The sequence below is a fragment of the Procambarus clarkii genome, chromosome 68, assembly GCF_040958095.1.
Source record: "Procambarus clarkii isolate CNS0578487 chromosome 68, FALCON_Pclarkii_2.0, whole genome shotgun sequence".
In the NCBI taxonomy this organism is placed as follows: Eukaryota; Metazoa; Arthropoda; class Malacostraca; order Decapoda; family Cambaridae; genus Procambarus; species Procambarus clarkii.
The window spans coordinates 8,990,770-9,008,538 of record NC_091217.1 but is presented as its reverse complement, the minus strand read 5'-3'; the positions used below and the strand labels follow the sequence as shown (position 1 = coordinate 9,008,538).

At 46.0% G+C, this 17,769-nt stretch overlaps 1 protein-coding gene across 1 annotated transcript in view; it reads right to left on the bottom strand.

The window, feature by feature from the left end:
* Window positions 1-4,307: 4,307 nt before the first annotated feature.
* LOC123748871 (uncharacterized) overlaps window positions 4,308-17,769 on the bottom strand; it is a 172,288-nt gene continuing 158,826 nt past the window's right edge. Inside the window, exon 8 of the mRNA XM_069310824.1 lies at window positions 4,308-8,235. Within this exon, the coding sequence (XP_069166925.1) occupies window positions 7,827-8,235 (409 nt within the window). The 3' untranslated portion in view covers window positions 4,308-7,826. The remainder of the gene's footprint in view (window positions 8,236-17,769) is intronic.

Sequence of the window (17,769 nt, the reverse complement as noted above, 5' to 3'; positions counted from 1 at the left end):
GCTGTACACTGCCCATCACCACACACTGTACACTGCCCATCACCACACACTGTACACTGCCCATCACCACACACTGTACACTGCCCATCACCACACGCTGTACACTGCCCATCACCACACACTGTACACTGCCCATCACCACACACTGTACACTGCCCATCACCACACGCTGTACACTGCCCATCACCACACACTGTACACTGCCCATCACCACACACTGTACACTGCCCATCACCACACGCTGTACACTGCCCATCACCACACGCTGTACACTGCCCATCACCACACACTGTACACTGCCCATCACCACACACTGTACACTGCCCATCACCACACACTGTATACACTGCCCATCACCACACACTGTACACTGCCCATCACCACACACTGTACACTGCCCATCACCATACACTGTACACCCTGCCCATCACCACACACTGTACACTGCCCATCACCACACACTGTATACACTGTCCATCACCACACACTGTACACTGCCCATCACCATACACTGTACACCCTGCCCATCACCACACACTGTATACACTGTCCATCACCACACACTGTACACTGCCCATCACCACAGACTGTACACTGCCCATCACCACACACTGTACACTGTCCATCACCACACACTGTACACTGCCCATCACCACACACTGTACACTGCCCATCACCACTCACTGTACACCCTGCCCATCACCACACACTGTACACCCTGCCCATCACCACACACTGTACACTGCTCATCACCACACACTGTACACTGCCCATCACCACACACTGTACACTGCCCATCACCACACACTGTACACCCTGCCCATCACCACTCACTGTACACTGTCCATCACCACAAACTGTACACTGCCCATCACCACACACTGTACACTGCCCATCACCACACACTGTACACCCCGCCCATCACCACACACTGTACACTGCCCATCACCACACACTGTACACCCTGCCCATCACCACTCACTGTACACTGTCCATCACCACTCACTGTACACTGTCCATCACCACACACTGAACACTGCCCATCACCACACACTGTACTCTGTCCATCACTACACACTGTACACCCCGCCCATCACCACACACTGTACACTGCCCATCACCACACATTGTACACTGCCCATCACCACACACTGTACACCCCGCTCATCAACACACACTGTACACTGCCCATCACCACACACTGTACACTGCCCATCACCACACACTGTACACTGCCCATCACTCACTGTACACCCCGCCCATCACCACACACTGTACACTGCCCATCACCACACACTGTACACTGCCCATCACCACACACTGTACACTGCCCATCACCACACACTGTACACCCTGCCCATCACCACACACTGTACACCCTGCCCATCACCACACACTGTACACTGCCCATCACCACACACTGTACACTGCCCATCACCACACACTGTACACCCTGCCCATCACCACACACTGTACACTGCCCATCACCACACACTGTATACTGCCCATCACCACACACTGTACACTGTCCATCACCACACACTGTACACCCTGTCCATCACCACACACTGTACACCCTGCCCATCACCACACACTGTACACTGCCCATCACCACACACTGTACACTGTCCATCACCACACACTGTACACCCTGCCCATCACCACACACTGTACACTGTCCATCACCACACACTGTACACCCTGCCCATCACCACACACTGTACACTGCCCATCACCACACACTGTACACCCTGCCCATCACCACACACTGTACACTGCCCATCACCACACACTGTACACCCTGCCCGTCACCACACACTGTACATCCTGCCCATCACCACACACTGTACATCCTGCCCATCACCACGCACTGTACACTGCCCATCACCACACACTGTACACCCTGCCCATCACCACACACTGTACATCCTGCCCATCACCACACACTGTACACCCTGCCCATCACCACACACTGTACACTGCCCATCACCACACACTGTACATCCTGCCCATCACCACACACTGTACACCCTGCCCATCACCACACACTGTACACTGCCCATCACCACACACTGTACACCCTGCCCATCACCACACACTGTACACCCTGCCCATCACCACACACTGTACACTGCCCATCACCACACACTGTACACACTGCCCATCACCACACACTGTACACCCTGCCCATCACCACACACTGTACACCCTGCCCATCACCACACACTGTACACTGCCCATCACCACACACTGTACACCCTGTCCATCACCACACACTGTACACCCTGCCCATCACCACACACTGTACACCCTGCCCATCACCACACACTGTACACTGCCCATCACCACACACTGTACACTGCCCATCACCACACACTGTACACTGCCCATCACCACACACTGTACACCCTGCCCATCACCACACACTGTACACTGCCCATCACCACACACTGTACACTGCCCATCACCATGCATACTCTGAAACTCTACCTTCCATCACACTATACACCTCTCCACACACACACACACACACACACACACACACACACACACACACACACACACACACACACACTCAAGAGTGAGGGTCGTGAGTGCTGATAGTAATGAATGAGGCAACCACTTACTCAAACTGTCCTTTTACAATGAGTTGATTGATTTGCAATTGATAGATTGATTGCTTCCCAAATTGTGCTTCTACAGCTTTCACGGAGCATCACTGAGATAACCAGGAGTACTTCTCCATCAAGTTCAAGTCATATAAAGTAGAATCCACATTATAATTCTTCACTTCGAGTACTATAGTCCCCTCTACTGGTCTCTACAAGTAGGCTACTGCTCCTGTACTTTCCTGAATTCCTATGATGGCTTGGGCAGTTTCTACCTTGGTCGTGAGGACAGTGAAATGTATCTTGAGTATGAGCTGGCTGATGATAGATGAGATTGTTTGATGTGTAAAGCTTCGGCGATGTCTATAATATTCTAGTATCGTTGTATATGTCGATTACTTCGGTCGCGCAGGTTAGGATATCGGTGGTAATGATGTTGGTGTGTGTTAAAGTGGTATGTTCATTGATGGAACCTTGCTGGTTGGGCATTATCTGGCTCCTTGAATTAGATGATGTTGTCTTGTCTATACACTGTGATCGTTGGGGCTGGCAATCCCCAAGTGGGAATTTTGCTTGGTGTCTGGAGAGTTCTTCATGAGTATGTTGGTAGTCTTCTTGATCTTGTAATAGAATGTCAACTTTACCTCTACCATTGAGGGGATACCTCCTCAAAGAAGAGAATAGACAGAATATACGAAGGAACCTTGTATAGCTCACATGTACGTTGATTTCTCAATAATTTTGCACTTTACTGAAATTTTACTCACAGAAATCACAATTGCGTGATGCATCAAATGAACAAATCCACAAGGGCCATAACGAGGGCGAACGGCCTATTGACATAGCTCGAGTGCATGGAGGGAGTTGTACAAAATCCTGGTTTGTGCCTCGGAGAGGCTGCAGGATCCAGTAAGTTCAGTAGAACTTCGGTTTCAACTCCTTTTGACCATGTCGTAGCTCAGTCGATTAAGGCAGCGTCTGGGATGCTCTCGGACGCAGGTTCGAATCCTCGTCACGGCCCTTGTGGATTTGTTTACTGAAACTTTAACCAAAATTGGTTAAAAAAATCAAGGTATACACAGTTGTCAAAGTCTGTATATCTCCTCGAGTTCCATGGATGTTGTATTTCCTCTCTGTTTCACCACACACAGGCGCTGATAAAGGTGGCTAGCAGGTCTTGGATCCCTTAACTCTGATGGATGCCTGGTGTCAATTGTGACTATGGATGACTTCTCATGGTCTTTCATGTCTCTGGTGGCTTCCTATTTTCCTTTCGGTGACCTCCTTTGACCTCTGAGTACCATATACAAGATTGCGATAACTTGGGTCGAGAAGCTGTTATCCGCGTTTAACCTGTAGTGTCTTAGATATCTCATTAGGTTAGATATTTCGCTAGTTATCACTTATTGGATACATTTTCAGAGCTCAGTCTCAGGATTCCACAGCACACAGGTACGCTACATGTGCACTTCTTATACTAGGGGCCCCGGAGAGGGATAAGGTGAACTGATCTTCCTCTCGAAGTATCTAACGTTGAAAGAAAAGCATTACAGTATGCCTTCAGTGTCTAAAGAGCTTTCACTCTTTCATCTGTTGATAGGGTCTGCTGGTGTTTGGAATGGCCTCATTCGCCGCTTTCATAACCTCAGTGATAGTTTGGGTAGAATTTGAAGTAAAGGGCTATGTGATTAATAGAGATGGAGAGTGAAGAGAGGTAGTGAAGACTTGGAAGCATGTCAGAGCAAGTGCTAACATGCCAGTGCTAGGAGCCAGAGTCAATGTGCTAGGAGCCAGAGTCAATGTGCTAGGAGGGAGGCCATGCAAAGTGCCCTGCGGAGCTCTTCCTAGTCAAACCTAGACCTGGCGGCGTACACGGAATTTTTAATAACTTTTGCACTGAAGGACGCTTTTGGCCTGCGACGCACTTTTCCTGCTACTCTTAATAAAACCCTCTCCAAATGCAGATATATGTAAATTTATGCAAATGAGCTAAGTGTAGAACCAGTTTGCTTGTCGTTCCAAAGAGATGACAGGGTAGCTGTGAGGCCAGCTGGGGGGGGAAGGTCATGGGGTGGGGGAGGGGGAAGCACACAAGAAAAATGAATATATGATCATTTTTCAACCAAACGACAATATTGAGGCTTGTGATGAATAAAGTGCTATGCATCCACAACCTTAAGAGCGGATAAATGGCTTTTGTGGAGGAGAATGTGACAGTTATGCTGTAACATCCTGTAAAACACACACCAGTTGATTGACAGTTGAGAGGCGGGACCAAAGAGCCAGAGCTCAACCCCCGCAAGCACAACTAGGTGAGTACACACACACGTCTATATATTAGTCATGATTGTTCACAGATATATACTCTGGCGATATAAGTACATCAGACATACTAACCTGCAGCTTGGGGTATATCAGATATACTCAAGTAGAGCCTGGGTATACCAAGGCATTGTCACTACATACAATGAATAACCAGAGGGTGACTCAGGCCTCGCCCAGCCTCATGTATGATGAGGTTGTCACTCAAGTTTTCACTTTTAAGATCACATTCTCATTTAACAAAGACAGCTCAAAACAAATACAATTGAGTTATATATATCAGCACGTGATAACACTATCACAACTTCATTATTAAATCAACAATAACTGATTGTATTACGGGATATACCGTATAATATAACAATACGTGTGTATGCTACATATAATATACCATATCCAACTTCCCAATATTTATATTCGTCAATTTTGTAAAAAGAAATTGGGATAATTTAGACAAAATATTACAGGCGAATGCCGGAGCGGTTTCACGGGTTCCGAAACAAAAGGGCACAATTAATATGAAGAAAGAGTTCAACGCGAGTCATTATTAAAGCAAAGCGGAAATATGTAGGACAAAAAAATGTAACTATGTAACTAGGCGGAAAGTGATGGTGTAAAAATGTAAACATGTGTGTAATCCGGAACAACACAGCTGTCCACGCCACGCAGGTGGTGAAGGTGACCCAGGTGGTGAAGGTGATCCAGGTGGTGAAGGTGACGCAGGTGAAGGTGACGCAGGTGGTGAAGGTGATGCAGGTGGTGAAGGTGACCCAGGTGGTGAAATTGATGCAGGTGGTGAAAGTGAAGCAAGCTGATTTTGTTATACAAAAAAATATGCTTATTATGTTTAATTTAACTAATAACAAATTACATGATGCCACATTAAGAGTGTGTGTGTGTGTGTGTGTGTGTGTGTGTGTGTGTGTGTGTGTGTGTCTTTTTATCGTCTCCTTCGACTTTCCTATTTTTTCTCATTCTTGTTTCTCCCTTATTCTTCCAGTCTTCCTCCACCTCTTCTCTCCCCTCTTACCTCTCACCCCTTCCATCTTTCCCATATTACGGGCAGGTAAAGTCCACGTGGTCACCTGGCGTTATTGCCTTGTTACAACATGCTTCCCTTCCTCATACCCCCCCCTCCCATTTCCCCCCCCCACCCCCTCCTCCCCTCATACCCCTACCACCCTCATTTCCTACTCATTGTCGGAACAAGTTCACTTCACGGTGCCTCATTTGACCTCGGGTTTATCTGACCTTCCCGACCTTTCCGCATGCATGATTAGGGTAATTTGATTCAGCGAGAGAGAGAGAGAGAGGGGGCGGTTGTGTTAATAATATCGGTGTGTTATTGAGTATGGTTCTTGGAGGAGGAGGAGGAGGAGGAGGAGGAGGAGGAGGAGGAGAAGGAGGAAGAGAAGAATGAGGGGGAGAAACTAGGGGGGGGGCCAGATTCACGAAGCAGTTACGAAAGTACTTACGAACGTGTACACCTTTCCTCAATCTTTGACACCTTTGGTTACATTTATTAAACAGTTTACAAGCATGAAAACTTGCCAATCAACTATTGTTATTGTTATAAACAGCCTCCTGGTGCTTCGTAGCTCATTAACTGTTTAATAACTGTAAACAAAGCCGCCAAAGATTGAGAAAAGATGGACAGGTTCTTAAGAGGTTGCGTAACTGCTTCGTGAATCTGGCCCTAGGAATGTATTTTTCAATAATCACTATCTTCAATCTCAGACTTATACACACACACACACACACACACACACACACACACACACACACATACACACACACACACACACACACACACACACACACACACACACACACACACACACACAAAGGAAATACCTTTCGAATGCAGAGTTATTGTGAATCGCCTAATTGCATTGCATCGCTCTTATACAGAACATATACATTACAAACAATAGCACTTATCAATATCAAAACAGACCATAAAAAATAACAGCGTATTAACCAAAAATACTGAAATAGTATAGAATTAGAATATATTTTGAAGCACTTCAATGCTCCTTACTGATAAAAATGACATAAATTAAATGACATTAGGAATTATTGAGACATCATTAATTAATAGCACGCTGAAGTGTGTCTACCTGACTGGAGCCTGACATCCATTCATTCATTAATATCAACATTTCTGGGTAATTTGTCTATTGTGAGAGAAATGCCTTATATACGAACTGTAAATGCTGTCTACACAGAGGGAACGCGTTAATGGCATTCCTGGAGCCAGTCGACTGCTGAGTTGCACGGTTGGAGAAATTGTATATATTTACTGATGAATTGCATATCGCAACACATACTGGTAGTGATTGGTCTCCATTCAGGTTGAATTTGTATTTCTTGTATTTCTTGAAGGTTTTAGGTATGTGGGTTTTTTATTTTGTTTTTTAATTTGATATCATTTTTCTAATTTATTTTGACTATTTCTCCGAGAGATAATTGTATGACTGATGAAATGATCGATGTTATCGAGGGTTTGGGAGAGACGCTGAAGATATGGTGAGGTGCTCTGCTATCGTGGTGATCCCCAGCACGTGTGGTGTCACCACCACCACCACTACCACCACCACTAACACCACCACCACCACTAACACCACCAACACCACCACGGGCCTCGCCCTGTTGAGCTCTCCATGTGCTACAGGTTACAGCCTCTTATTGCTACAGCAAATACTTGTAGAGCCAAATTACAGCCTCATTGTATTGCATTTCACCCTTTTGGAGCCACTTCACACATCGCAGAGCCACATTAAGCCCTCAAGGTTTCAGAGCTAGTGCCGCGGCCCCCCCCCCCCATAGAGCTACGGAACACACACACACATAGCTCTAAAGAACATATATTATCGGCTTGAGGAGAACACGCGCTCATAACAGCCTCTCCAGGACGTCTCTGGCCACCAGAACCTGTGCCAGAGTCCACACCGCCACCAGGTAGGATTCGAACCAGCATCCCCGTGTTTGCGTCGTGGCACTCCCACCGTTCCCGTGGTCGTCGTGGCCCTCGCCAGGCGGGCCAAATTTGCTGCCGAGGTAGCCTCCGTTGTCGGTCCGTCCGTCTCCGCCGAACTCCAGCCGCTGTCTTTGCCGCTGGCGGCTCTGTTCCTTGTCGAAGTCGACGCCCAGACCGGCTGTGGCGCCGTCCGTGCCGCCTGCTGCGGACACACCGTCGAGGTGGCGGCTCTGACCACCTTCGCGACGTCGCAGATCCAGGGAGTTGACGGACTTGCTGTGTGGCGTCGTGGCGTAGAGGTGGTACTGGTGTTCCGTCGTCGACCTGGAAAAGAGAGGAGAGAGAGAGGTTATGAAGCCTGTCCATACGAGTCGTTAATTGGCGTGTCAGTTGCTGTAATACGTGCAGGTCAAGATGGCATACACGTGTATGTCATGATATACTCGCGCATGTCAAGATACCATGGAATATGTGTGTAGTTATAACGTGAGGATATTTAATGGTTATGGTCGGATTATCCGGTCATGTTACTGCTTGCGAAGAAATGAAGGCGACCTGTGAGTGTGAGGGCGTCTGTAAGAGCGTTTTCAGGACGGTTGTGAGTGTGAGAGCGCCTGTGAGAGCGCCTGTAAGAGCGCCTGTGAGAGCATGGAATTTTTGACAAGTGTATCGAGGGGAGGCAGCTTCACTGCCGTCGCATGGTCGCCTATTTTGTATTTATTGCTAGGCAGTGGTGCATGGGAGCGTGTTGAGTTGTGGAGGGATGGGGGGGGGGGTTGTGGTGTGGGGGTGGTGTGGTTGTGGGAGTTGAGTGGGTATGGGAGTGGTGTGGGGGTGGCGTGGTTGTGGGAGTTGAGTGGGTATGGGAGTGGTGTGGGGGTGGCGTGGTTGTGGGAGTGGTGACGTGGAGCAGTTGTTCTCCTTTCTAATTCAAAGTCAATCTTGCTGTATCGTGTCCCAGCAGCGATACATAGTTGTACTGTATCACAAACACTGTAACAACGATAATACAAGACAGACAGGAAGGCTGAAGAGAAACACAGCCTCCAAATAGGAGAGAAGTGGATGACACTAATCCAAGAAGAGAAAGAAAAGTGGATGACTTGGAGTGGAAAAGTGGATGACTTGGAGTGTCACAAAGCTTCGACACTATCCACACTCATACACAATCTTAAAAACACACACCTATGTAAATGACACCATGTATGGATGGACGAGGGAGTACCTCACTGGTGGGAAACAGAGGGTCAAAGTGGTAAATCAATTTAGGTGTAGATCCGTCGCAAAAAAAAAAAGATAGCATTTTTGTTTACAGAATCGACCTATCAGTCAGCAATACGACGTATTAGTACAAACTAAAAACCGCAATATTTACGTTATAACGCCTCCGCCTCGATAGGTTAGGTGAGTTACATGTGTTACAAGAATTCAGAATAGTTGTATTCTTTTCGAAGCGGCAAAATCAAGAGAACTCACCGCATTGGAAGAGATAAGAAGCGGGGGTGGATTCGATAACAAAACATGATATATGGAAGAAAATGAACACATATTCTGCCCGAAACGCTTTGCGTAATAGTGGCTTTAGGCACTGTATGTACTAGCTCTATCTATAAATCGATCAATTTTTGAAAAATCTCTTATATGTATGTACCTTACCTGAATAAACATTTATTTATTTATTATTTATTTAGATTAGAAAGAGTCAATGTTCAAGAGCAAAAAGTATAGAACAAGAGGACAAAGAAGGATGTATAAGAGCCGTAGAAGTGACAGGAAAACTTCATCGTAAGAGTCGTAACCAGACACTGTCTCACGAGGAAAACTTGGTGAGGAAAATAACATAAAAAAGTTCCAAAATAAATTACGACTGAGAACTGGAGGATATTAAATTTTTACAAGGAATAGAAAATGGGAAGACGTGACTCAACCCAACAGACCGACTCGTTCTCCAGAATAGTACATCACCGTTTTCTTTCCGTGCAGCTCTTCGGGTAGGTTAGGTTCGGGTAATTTAGTGTCTCAGTTTAGAGACGTTGGGAAGAAGGGACTGTACAGGCACAAGTAGTAGAGTACATCCAGGCGAGTGTACTCCTCACAGCAACACACACACGAACATGTACACACACACGAACATGTACACACACACGAACATGTACACACACACGAACATGTACACACACACGAACATGTACACACACACGAACATGTACACACACACGAACATGTACACACACACGAACATGTACACACACACGAACATGTACACACACACAGTAGGGAAGGACGTATCCTGTAGAGAGTGTTCATAAACTTACTGGATGGTCCGATTACATTCTAGGGCTCTCATAATGATATTCATATCATTATCGGAATTGTGAACTCTCTCAATTTTGATCTTCGGTATTTAAGATATATATATATATATATATATATATATATATATATATATATATATATATATATATATATATGTGTGTGTGTGTGTGTGTGTACTCACCTAGTTGTGTCTGCAGGATCGAGCATTGACTCTTGGATCCCGCCTTTCGAGCATCGGTTGTTTACAGCAATGACTCCTGTCCTATTTCCCTATCATACCTGGTTTTAAAATTATGAATAGTATTTGCTTCCACAACCTGTTCCTGAAGTGCATTCCATTTCCCCACTACTCTCACGCTAAAAGAAAACTTCCTAACATCTCTGTGACTCATCTGAGTTTCAAGCTTCCATCCATGTCCTCTCGTTCTGTTACTATTCCGTGTGAACATTTCGTCTATGTCCACTCTGTCAATTCCTCTGAGTATCTTATACGTTCCTATCATGTCCCCCCTCTCCCTTCTTCTTTCTAGTGTCGTAAGGCACAGTTCCCTCAGGAGCTCTTCATACCCCATCCCTCGTAGCTCTGGGACGAGTCTCGTTGCAAACCTCTGAACCTTTTCCAGTTTCATTATATGCTTCTTCAGATGGGGACTCCATGATGAGGCGGCATACTCTAAGACTGGCCTTACGTAGGCAGTGTAAAGCGCCCTAAATGCCTCCTTACTTAGGTTTCTGAATGATGTTCTAACTTTTGCCAGTGTAGAGTACGCTGCTGTCGTTATCCTATTAATATGTGCCTCAGGAGATAGTGTGTGTGTGTGTGTGTGTGTGTGTGTGTGTGTGTGTGTGTGTGTGTGTGTATTACGAAAATAAATACGTGATTAAAAATGTGACAGTGTCAGACCACGGAGGAAAATTGAAACAGGAATTTCCTTAAGTACTTTCGTTTATTAATACATCTACAGAAGGACTCCTTCTGAAGATGTTCCCCTCTCTCTCTCTCTCTCTCTCTCTCTCTCTCTCTCTCTCTCTCTCTCTCTCTCTCTCTCTCTCTCTCTCTCTCTCTCTCTCTCTCTCTCTCGCTCTCTCTCTCTCTCTCTCTCTCTCTCTCTCTCTCTCTCTCTCTCTCTCTCTCTCTCTCTCTCTCTCTCTCTCTCTCTCTGACAATCCATGTATAGATTGAAATATATAACATGCGCATCGAACAATTCTATCAGCGGGAAGAGAATCGCCGCGTATCGTCAAATCTGACCTAACTGATCCACAACAGAAAATGAAAACATGTTTTTTCACAACGTGGCTGTAATATTTTTTGTTTAATTGAGGTAACTCTTTATTTTTTATTTTTTTAGCGAAAACATTGACCAAAGATGAGTTTAAGCTACGTAGGTCAGCAGTCCTGTTTCCTATATGAATAAAAACAAAACACAAATTTTTCTTTGAGTCCCCCCCCCCCTGTCGTCTATACATCTCTGGGGGGGAGGGGGGGGGGGATTCACTGCAGGCTCGCTCGCATGCTTCAAAACAACTGATCTTATCGCAACGAGTCTACCTGCTGAGTTTTGTGTGAAAAAATTAATCTGAAACTAATATTTAGGATGGAATTCCAGTTATCTGTATTATGAACTGCACTCTTTTTTGGCCTATCGCTTGTGGATAGGATAGTGCACGTGTCCTTACTCGCATCTCTCACTATTTTTGTCTCTGTCTGTCTGTCTGTCTGTCTGTCTGTCTGTCTGTCTGTCTGTCTGTCTGTCTGTCTGTCTGTCTGTCTCTGTCTCTCTCTCTCTCTCTCTCTCTCTCTCTCTCTCTCTCTCTCTCTCTCTCTCTCTCTCTCTCTCTCTCTCTCTCTCTCTCTCTGTACTTACCTACCAGTATCAGCGGAGGACTAAAATCTAGCTCTTTCAGCCCCCTGCTTACTATGAAGTTCCTTACATTCTCATTCCCCCACACTCACTCCCCCACACTCACTCCCCCACACTCACTCCCCCACACTCACTCCCCCACACTCACTCCCACTTCCTCAGCGAATACCGTAATTTTGAAACGAAAGGAGTTAAGGTATGCAAAGCGAAAACAATTTGAAGAGTTCAAGTATTTCTTATGTGTCTGTAAAATAAAATGTCTGTGTCCAAAAGAGGAGTCCAGAAGCTCGGGGCTAGTCTCGCGCAACTTTTCAAGATGACACATTTGGGAATGGGGTGGGATGCTATGGAGGGGGTCATAAACCGGTCGGGTGTTGGCCACAGTGCTATATTTTAAGAAATATTGGCATCTAGAGCGACCCCCATCTGTGTTTTTCATGAAATCTGAAATTGCGGAGGTGTTTTCCATAGAGTTTTTCCAGTTTTTCAGCGCTTTGTAGTATAATTTCTGAGAAAGTGAGACACGAAGAAAGAGAAGAAGATAGGAATTGAGGGGAAGCAAGGGTGCGTTGAAGAAAGGTGGAGAGAGTGGGAGAGGGTGGAGAAAGAAGGAGAGGGAAGTGAGAGACCCGGGCACGGCCGGGTACGCCATCTAATTCTTTATAAATGAGTCGCAATATTCTTGTTCATTTGTGTTTAGTGTCAACTCGTCCTCATGAGGCGGGTGGCATCTCTGGACCCCCCCCCCCCCCCCCCCCCGCCTTGTTCTGTCCTCTTGTCTGTCTTATATAGTGATGGTGATGTGTCACCATCACCTCCACCACCCCAACACTCCACCACCACCACAAGTCACCACCACAACAATCACCATCACTACAGTCACCACCACCACAACAATCACCATCACTACCACAACAATCACTATCACTACAGTCACCACCACAACAACAACAATCACTATCACTACAATCACCACCACCACCACAATCACTGTCACTACAGTCACCACCACCACAATAATCACTATCACTACAGTCACCACCACCACAACAATCACCATCACTACCACAACAATCACTATCACTACAGTCACCACCACAACAACAACAATCACTATCACTACAATCACCACCACCACCACAATCACTGTCACTACAGTCACCACCACCACAATAATCACTATCACTACAGTCACCACCACAACAACAATCACCATCACCAAAACAATCACCGTCACCAGATGTAATTAAAAAAAAGTTAATATAAGGGCCAAGGGCGACAATTTTTAGGCATTTTTAATAACTTGAGAGTAATTAAGGGATGACCTTGTTGTCTTACCCTCCCCCCCCACCACCCACACTCTCTCCACCTCCCCCACCCCTCCTCACCCCCCCTCCCTACCATCCCCCACCCCCACAACCCACAACATGCAATAACACCCCCACCATCTTTTACCCCTCCCATCCCCACCACACCGCTCACAATACAAATACTAAAACTTGCAAGCCATTTTGAGAAGGAACCATGCGTCGAGCTGAAGGCTGTTTCAATGGAGAGAGAGAGAGAGAGAGAGAGAGAGAGAGAGAGAGAGAGAGAGAGAGAGAGAGAGAGAGAGAGAGACAGAGAGAGAGACAGAGAGAGACAGAGAGAGAGAGAGAGGGAGAGAAAGAGAGAGAGAGAGAGAGAGAGAGAGAGAGAGAGAGAGAGAGAGAGAGAGAGAGAGAGAGAGAGAGAGAGGGAGAGAAAGAGAGAGAGAGAGAGAGAGAGAGAGAGAGAGAGAGAGAGAGAGAGAGAGAGAGAGAGAGAGAGAGAGAGAGAGAGAGAGAGAGCGTGTGTGAGGGTGTAATAATTTTTTCTTATGAATCGGAGAGAGAATGAATAAATGAGTGAATATGTGACTGTGAGTGAGCTCAATATTGAATGTACTCAGTGGGTGTGCGGGTGAACGAGCGAGCGAGCGAGCGAGTGGGTGAGTGTGAGTGATAGAGCGAGAGAGCTAACGTGTAGGTACCAAAGAAAAAAAGGCGGGGGGGGGGGGGGGGTAAAAGAAAACATGATTAGACCATGAGAGAGCTTGGTCGAGGTCCCATGGACCAAACAAAACACTCTCACGTACTTATTATCTCCTTTACTGAGGCACTCCACTGGAGAGAGAGAGAGAGAGAGAGAGAGAGAGAGAGAGAGAGAGAGAGAGAGAGAGAGAGAGAGAGAGAGAGAGAGAGAGAGAGAGAGAGAAAGAGAGAGAGAGAAATTAAAAATGAGCCCGAAATAAAAATATAAATATTGAAATCTAAATTTAAATTTTCTTTGTGATGATCCTCCCTACATCTTTCTCACATTCAGATCTCGTAATCTCAACACCTTCAAGCTGAATAATAATAATAATTAATAATAATAATAATAAAATGTTCTCGAACACAAGTGAATCATTTCATTCACTGGTTCAAACATCTCTCGCGTTTCTTCATACTAAAAAGGTGAATAAGAACTCAACGACCGACAAAGATTTCCCAGAAAGTCCCGGAGAAATACATGTGAAGGTGGACACAGCTTTTAGTCTGGAATGATCTCGTTGCAAGTTGCTCCAGCACTTGCACAGGGCGAGGCCAGACTGGAAATTACCCAAGAATGGGTTCTTGTGCACTGGTGGACAGGGTGCTATGTTGTTTCCAGAGGGGGGGTATCTGTTGTTCCCAGAGGGGGTCTCTGTTGTTTTCGGAGGGGTCTCTGTTGTTCCCAGAGGGGGGTCTTGTTTCCAGAGGGTCTCTGTTGTTTCCAGAGGGGTCTCTGTTGTTTCCAGAGGGTCTCTGTTGTTTCCAGAGGGGTCTCTGTTGTTTCCAGAGGGGTCTCTGTTGTTTCCAGAGGGGTCTCTGTTGTTTTCAGAGGGGTCTCTGTTGTTTCCAGAGAGGTCTCTGTTGTTTCCAGATGGTCTCTGTTGTTTCCAGAGGGGGTCTCTGTTGTTTCCACAGGGGTCTCTGTTGTTTCCTTAGGGTCTCTGTTGTTTCCAGAGGGGCCTCTGTTGTTTCCAAGAGGGCCCTGTATTTTTTCCAAGAGACCCCCTGTTGTTTCCTAGACCCATCCCCCCCCCTGTTGATTCCTAGAGACCCCTGTTGTTTTCATGAGGGCACTTTTATTTTTAAAAGGGATCCAGTTTTTTCCGAGTAGAACCCTGCTTTGATCAGCTACAGGGCGCTCTTTTTGCCAGGAGGGCCCCCTGTTGAGTTCCAGGCGGCCCCCTGTTATGTTCCAGGAGGGCTCCAGTTGAGTTCCAGGAAGGTCCTATCCTTTCCAGACCAATGCAATTGCTTCCATCAATATGCTATTGTTTGAATATTTATTGTGTCGATATTTGCGCTGGTATAACAAAGGCTAATGCATAAACGGACAAGCAACGTCTCAATAACAATTTGGATTCCCTTCTGGAGGACATTAAAGAAATCAAAGACCAGGGAGAGATTCCAGACCGCTGCATAAAACCTATCATCTAGCCCAGATACCAATGGTCAAGCCAACCCTGTCTTAAGGTTATAAGAGTCGGAGTCTCTTATCTTATCTCTTATCTTAACTCTTATCTCATAAGGAGTAGGAGTCACTCCAGTGAGCCAGGTGACTGTCTGTTTAGATTCTGCCCCCCTATTACAACCCTATTACGGGTTGTGGTTACCCAGGCGGGATAGCAATGGTTGAGTATCTTTCATTTCACCCAGTGGTTCTGTTCACCTAGTAGTAAATAGCCATCTGAGAGTTTGGTAACTGTTGTGAGGTTGCGTCTTGGGGAAAGGGGAAAGGAGGGGGGGAGGGGGCCCTTGATATAGGTCTAAAGTATACACATATACAGGCTTGCTGTCCCCGACAACAGGAGGTATTATGTATCTCTCTGTTGCTCTCCCTGTCGGCTCACAGGAAGTGCAGCTAGGATGAGTGTTCGGACATAGTGACCCGTCCAGACATTACTGACCCGTCCAGACATAGTGACCCGTCCAGACATTACTGACCCGTCCAGACATTACTGACCCGTCCAGACATTACTGACCCGTCCAGACATAGTGACCCGTCCAGACATTACTGACCCGTCCAGACATTACTGACCCGTCCAGACATTACTGACCCGTCCAGACATAGTGACCCGTCCAGACATTACTGACCCGTCCAGACATAGTCACCCGTTCATTGATTCCGGACGGTCCCGGACACCAGGGACGAGTCTGGTCATCCTGCACTGGCTTTTGTCGCTCCAGTTGACAGTACCGTCCACCATAGAGAAGGACCTCTCCGATCTGAAGAAGCTAGAGAGACGAAGTCGACATCGATGCTCGCGACGCCTTTCCTACCTGCCTTCTGGAGGGTACAATCCCCTCGCAAAGTCTAATAAACAATAGACTATCAAAACATTGTTGTACCAAATATTGCCGTGAGGGGGCTTATACAAATTTGTCTAGCATGGTAATATCGCTGTATATTTGGTGCCTACATGAGGTATAAACATCATTATCATTTTCCGTTTTCGAGGAGCAGTGACTTGTCCACGTTGCTCCTCGAGGTTATATGTAGTCTTTAAGGGTTTCATTAAAGTGATGTGTGGTTTCTGCCTTGTCTCTAGTGGACCTCAGGGAGGATATAGGAGCAGAAGCCCAGTCCTCTGGAGCTCTCGACGTGATGACGTCGGAGGAAGTGTAGCTGAGGTGTGGACCACCCACACTTCCTTCGGGTACACTTACTTGGAGTACACTTCCTTGGAGTATACTTACTTGCAGTACACTTACTTGGAGTACAGTTACTTGGAGTACAGTTACTTGGAGTACACTTACTTAGAGTACACTTACTTGGAGTACACTTCCTTGGAGTACACTTCCTTGGGGTACATTTCCTTGGAGTACACTTCCTTGGAGTACACTTGCTTGGAGTATACTTCTTTGGAGTACACTTCTTTGAAGCACACTTGCTTGGAGTACACTTACTTGGAGTACACTTACTTGGAGTACACTTCCTTGGAATACACTTCTTTGGAGTACACTTCCTTGGGGTACACTTCCTTGGAGTACTCTTCCTTGGGAGTACACTTCCTTGGGGTACACTTCCTTGGAGTACACTTGCTTGGAGTACACTTCCTTGGATTACACTTCCTTGGAGTACACTTGCTTGGAGTACACTTCCTTGGAGTACACTTCCTTGGAGTACACTTGCTTGGAGTACACTTCCTTGGCAATACACTATACTGGGGTATACTTCTTTTTCTTTAGGGAATATTACACAGAAGAGAAATTTTGTATCCTAACCTGAAAGTTTGGTAACTCTTATCGTTTTCAAAAGACTCGGATATTTCCACGCATCCACAGTCTTCTAATATTATATTTTACTGTTATTATTTAACCTTAGACTTAAACACGTGACCTCTGTGTCGTAGGCTCGTCTCAACAGCCTTGTTTCATCTTGTCATGTCCAGTGGTTCATTTAACCCGACTTATATCACCTCGAAAGAAAAATAGTTTCTCAGTAAAGAATTCTTATCAAATTGCGTGTCCAATCGCTCACCAAGAATTTGTCAAAGATCTTTTTTTTGAACCAACAAAAGCAATAATACTGTTTTAAGAGTCCTTTTCTAATGCCTATTTTTTTCTTGTACTGCACTCATCCTGGTAGCCTAGACTGTGCATAAACATGTACATTTATTAAGGGT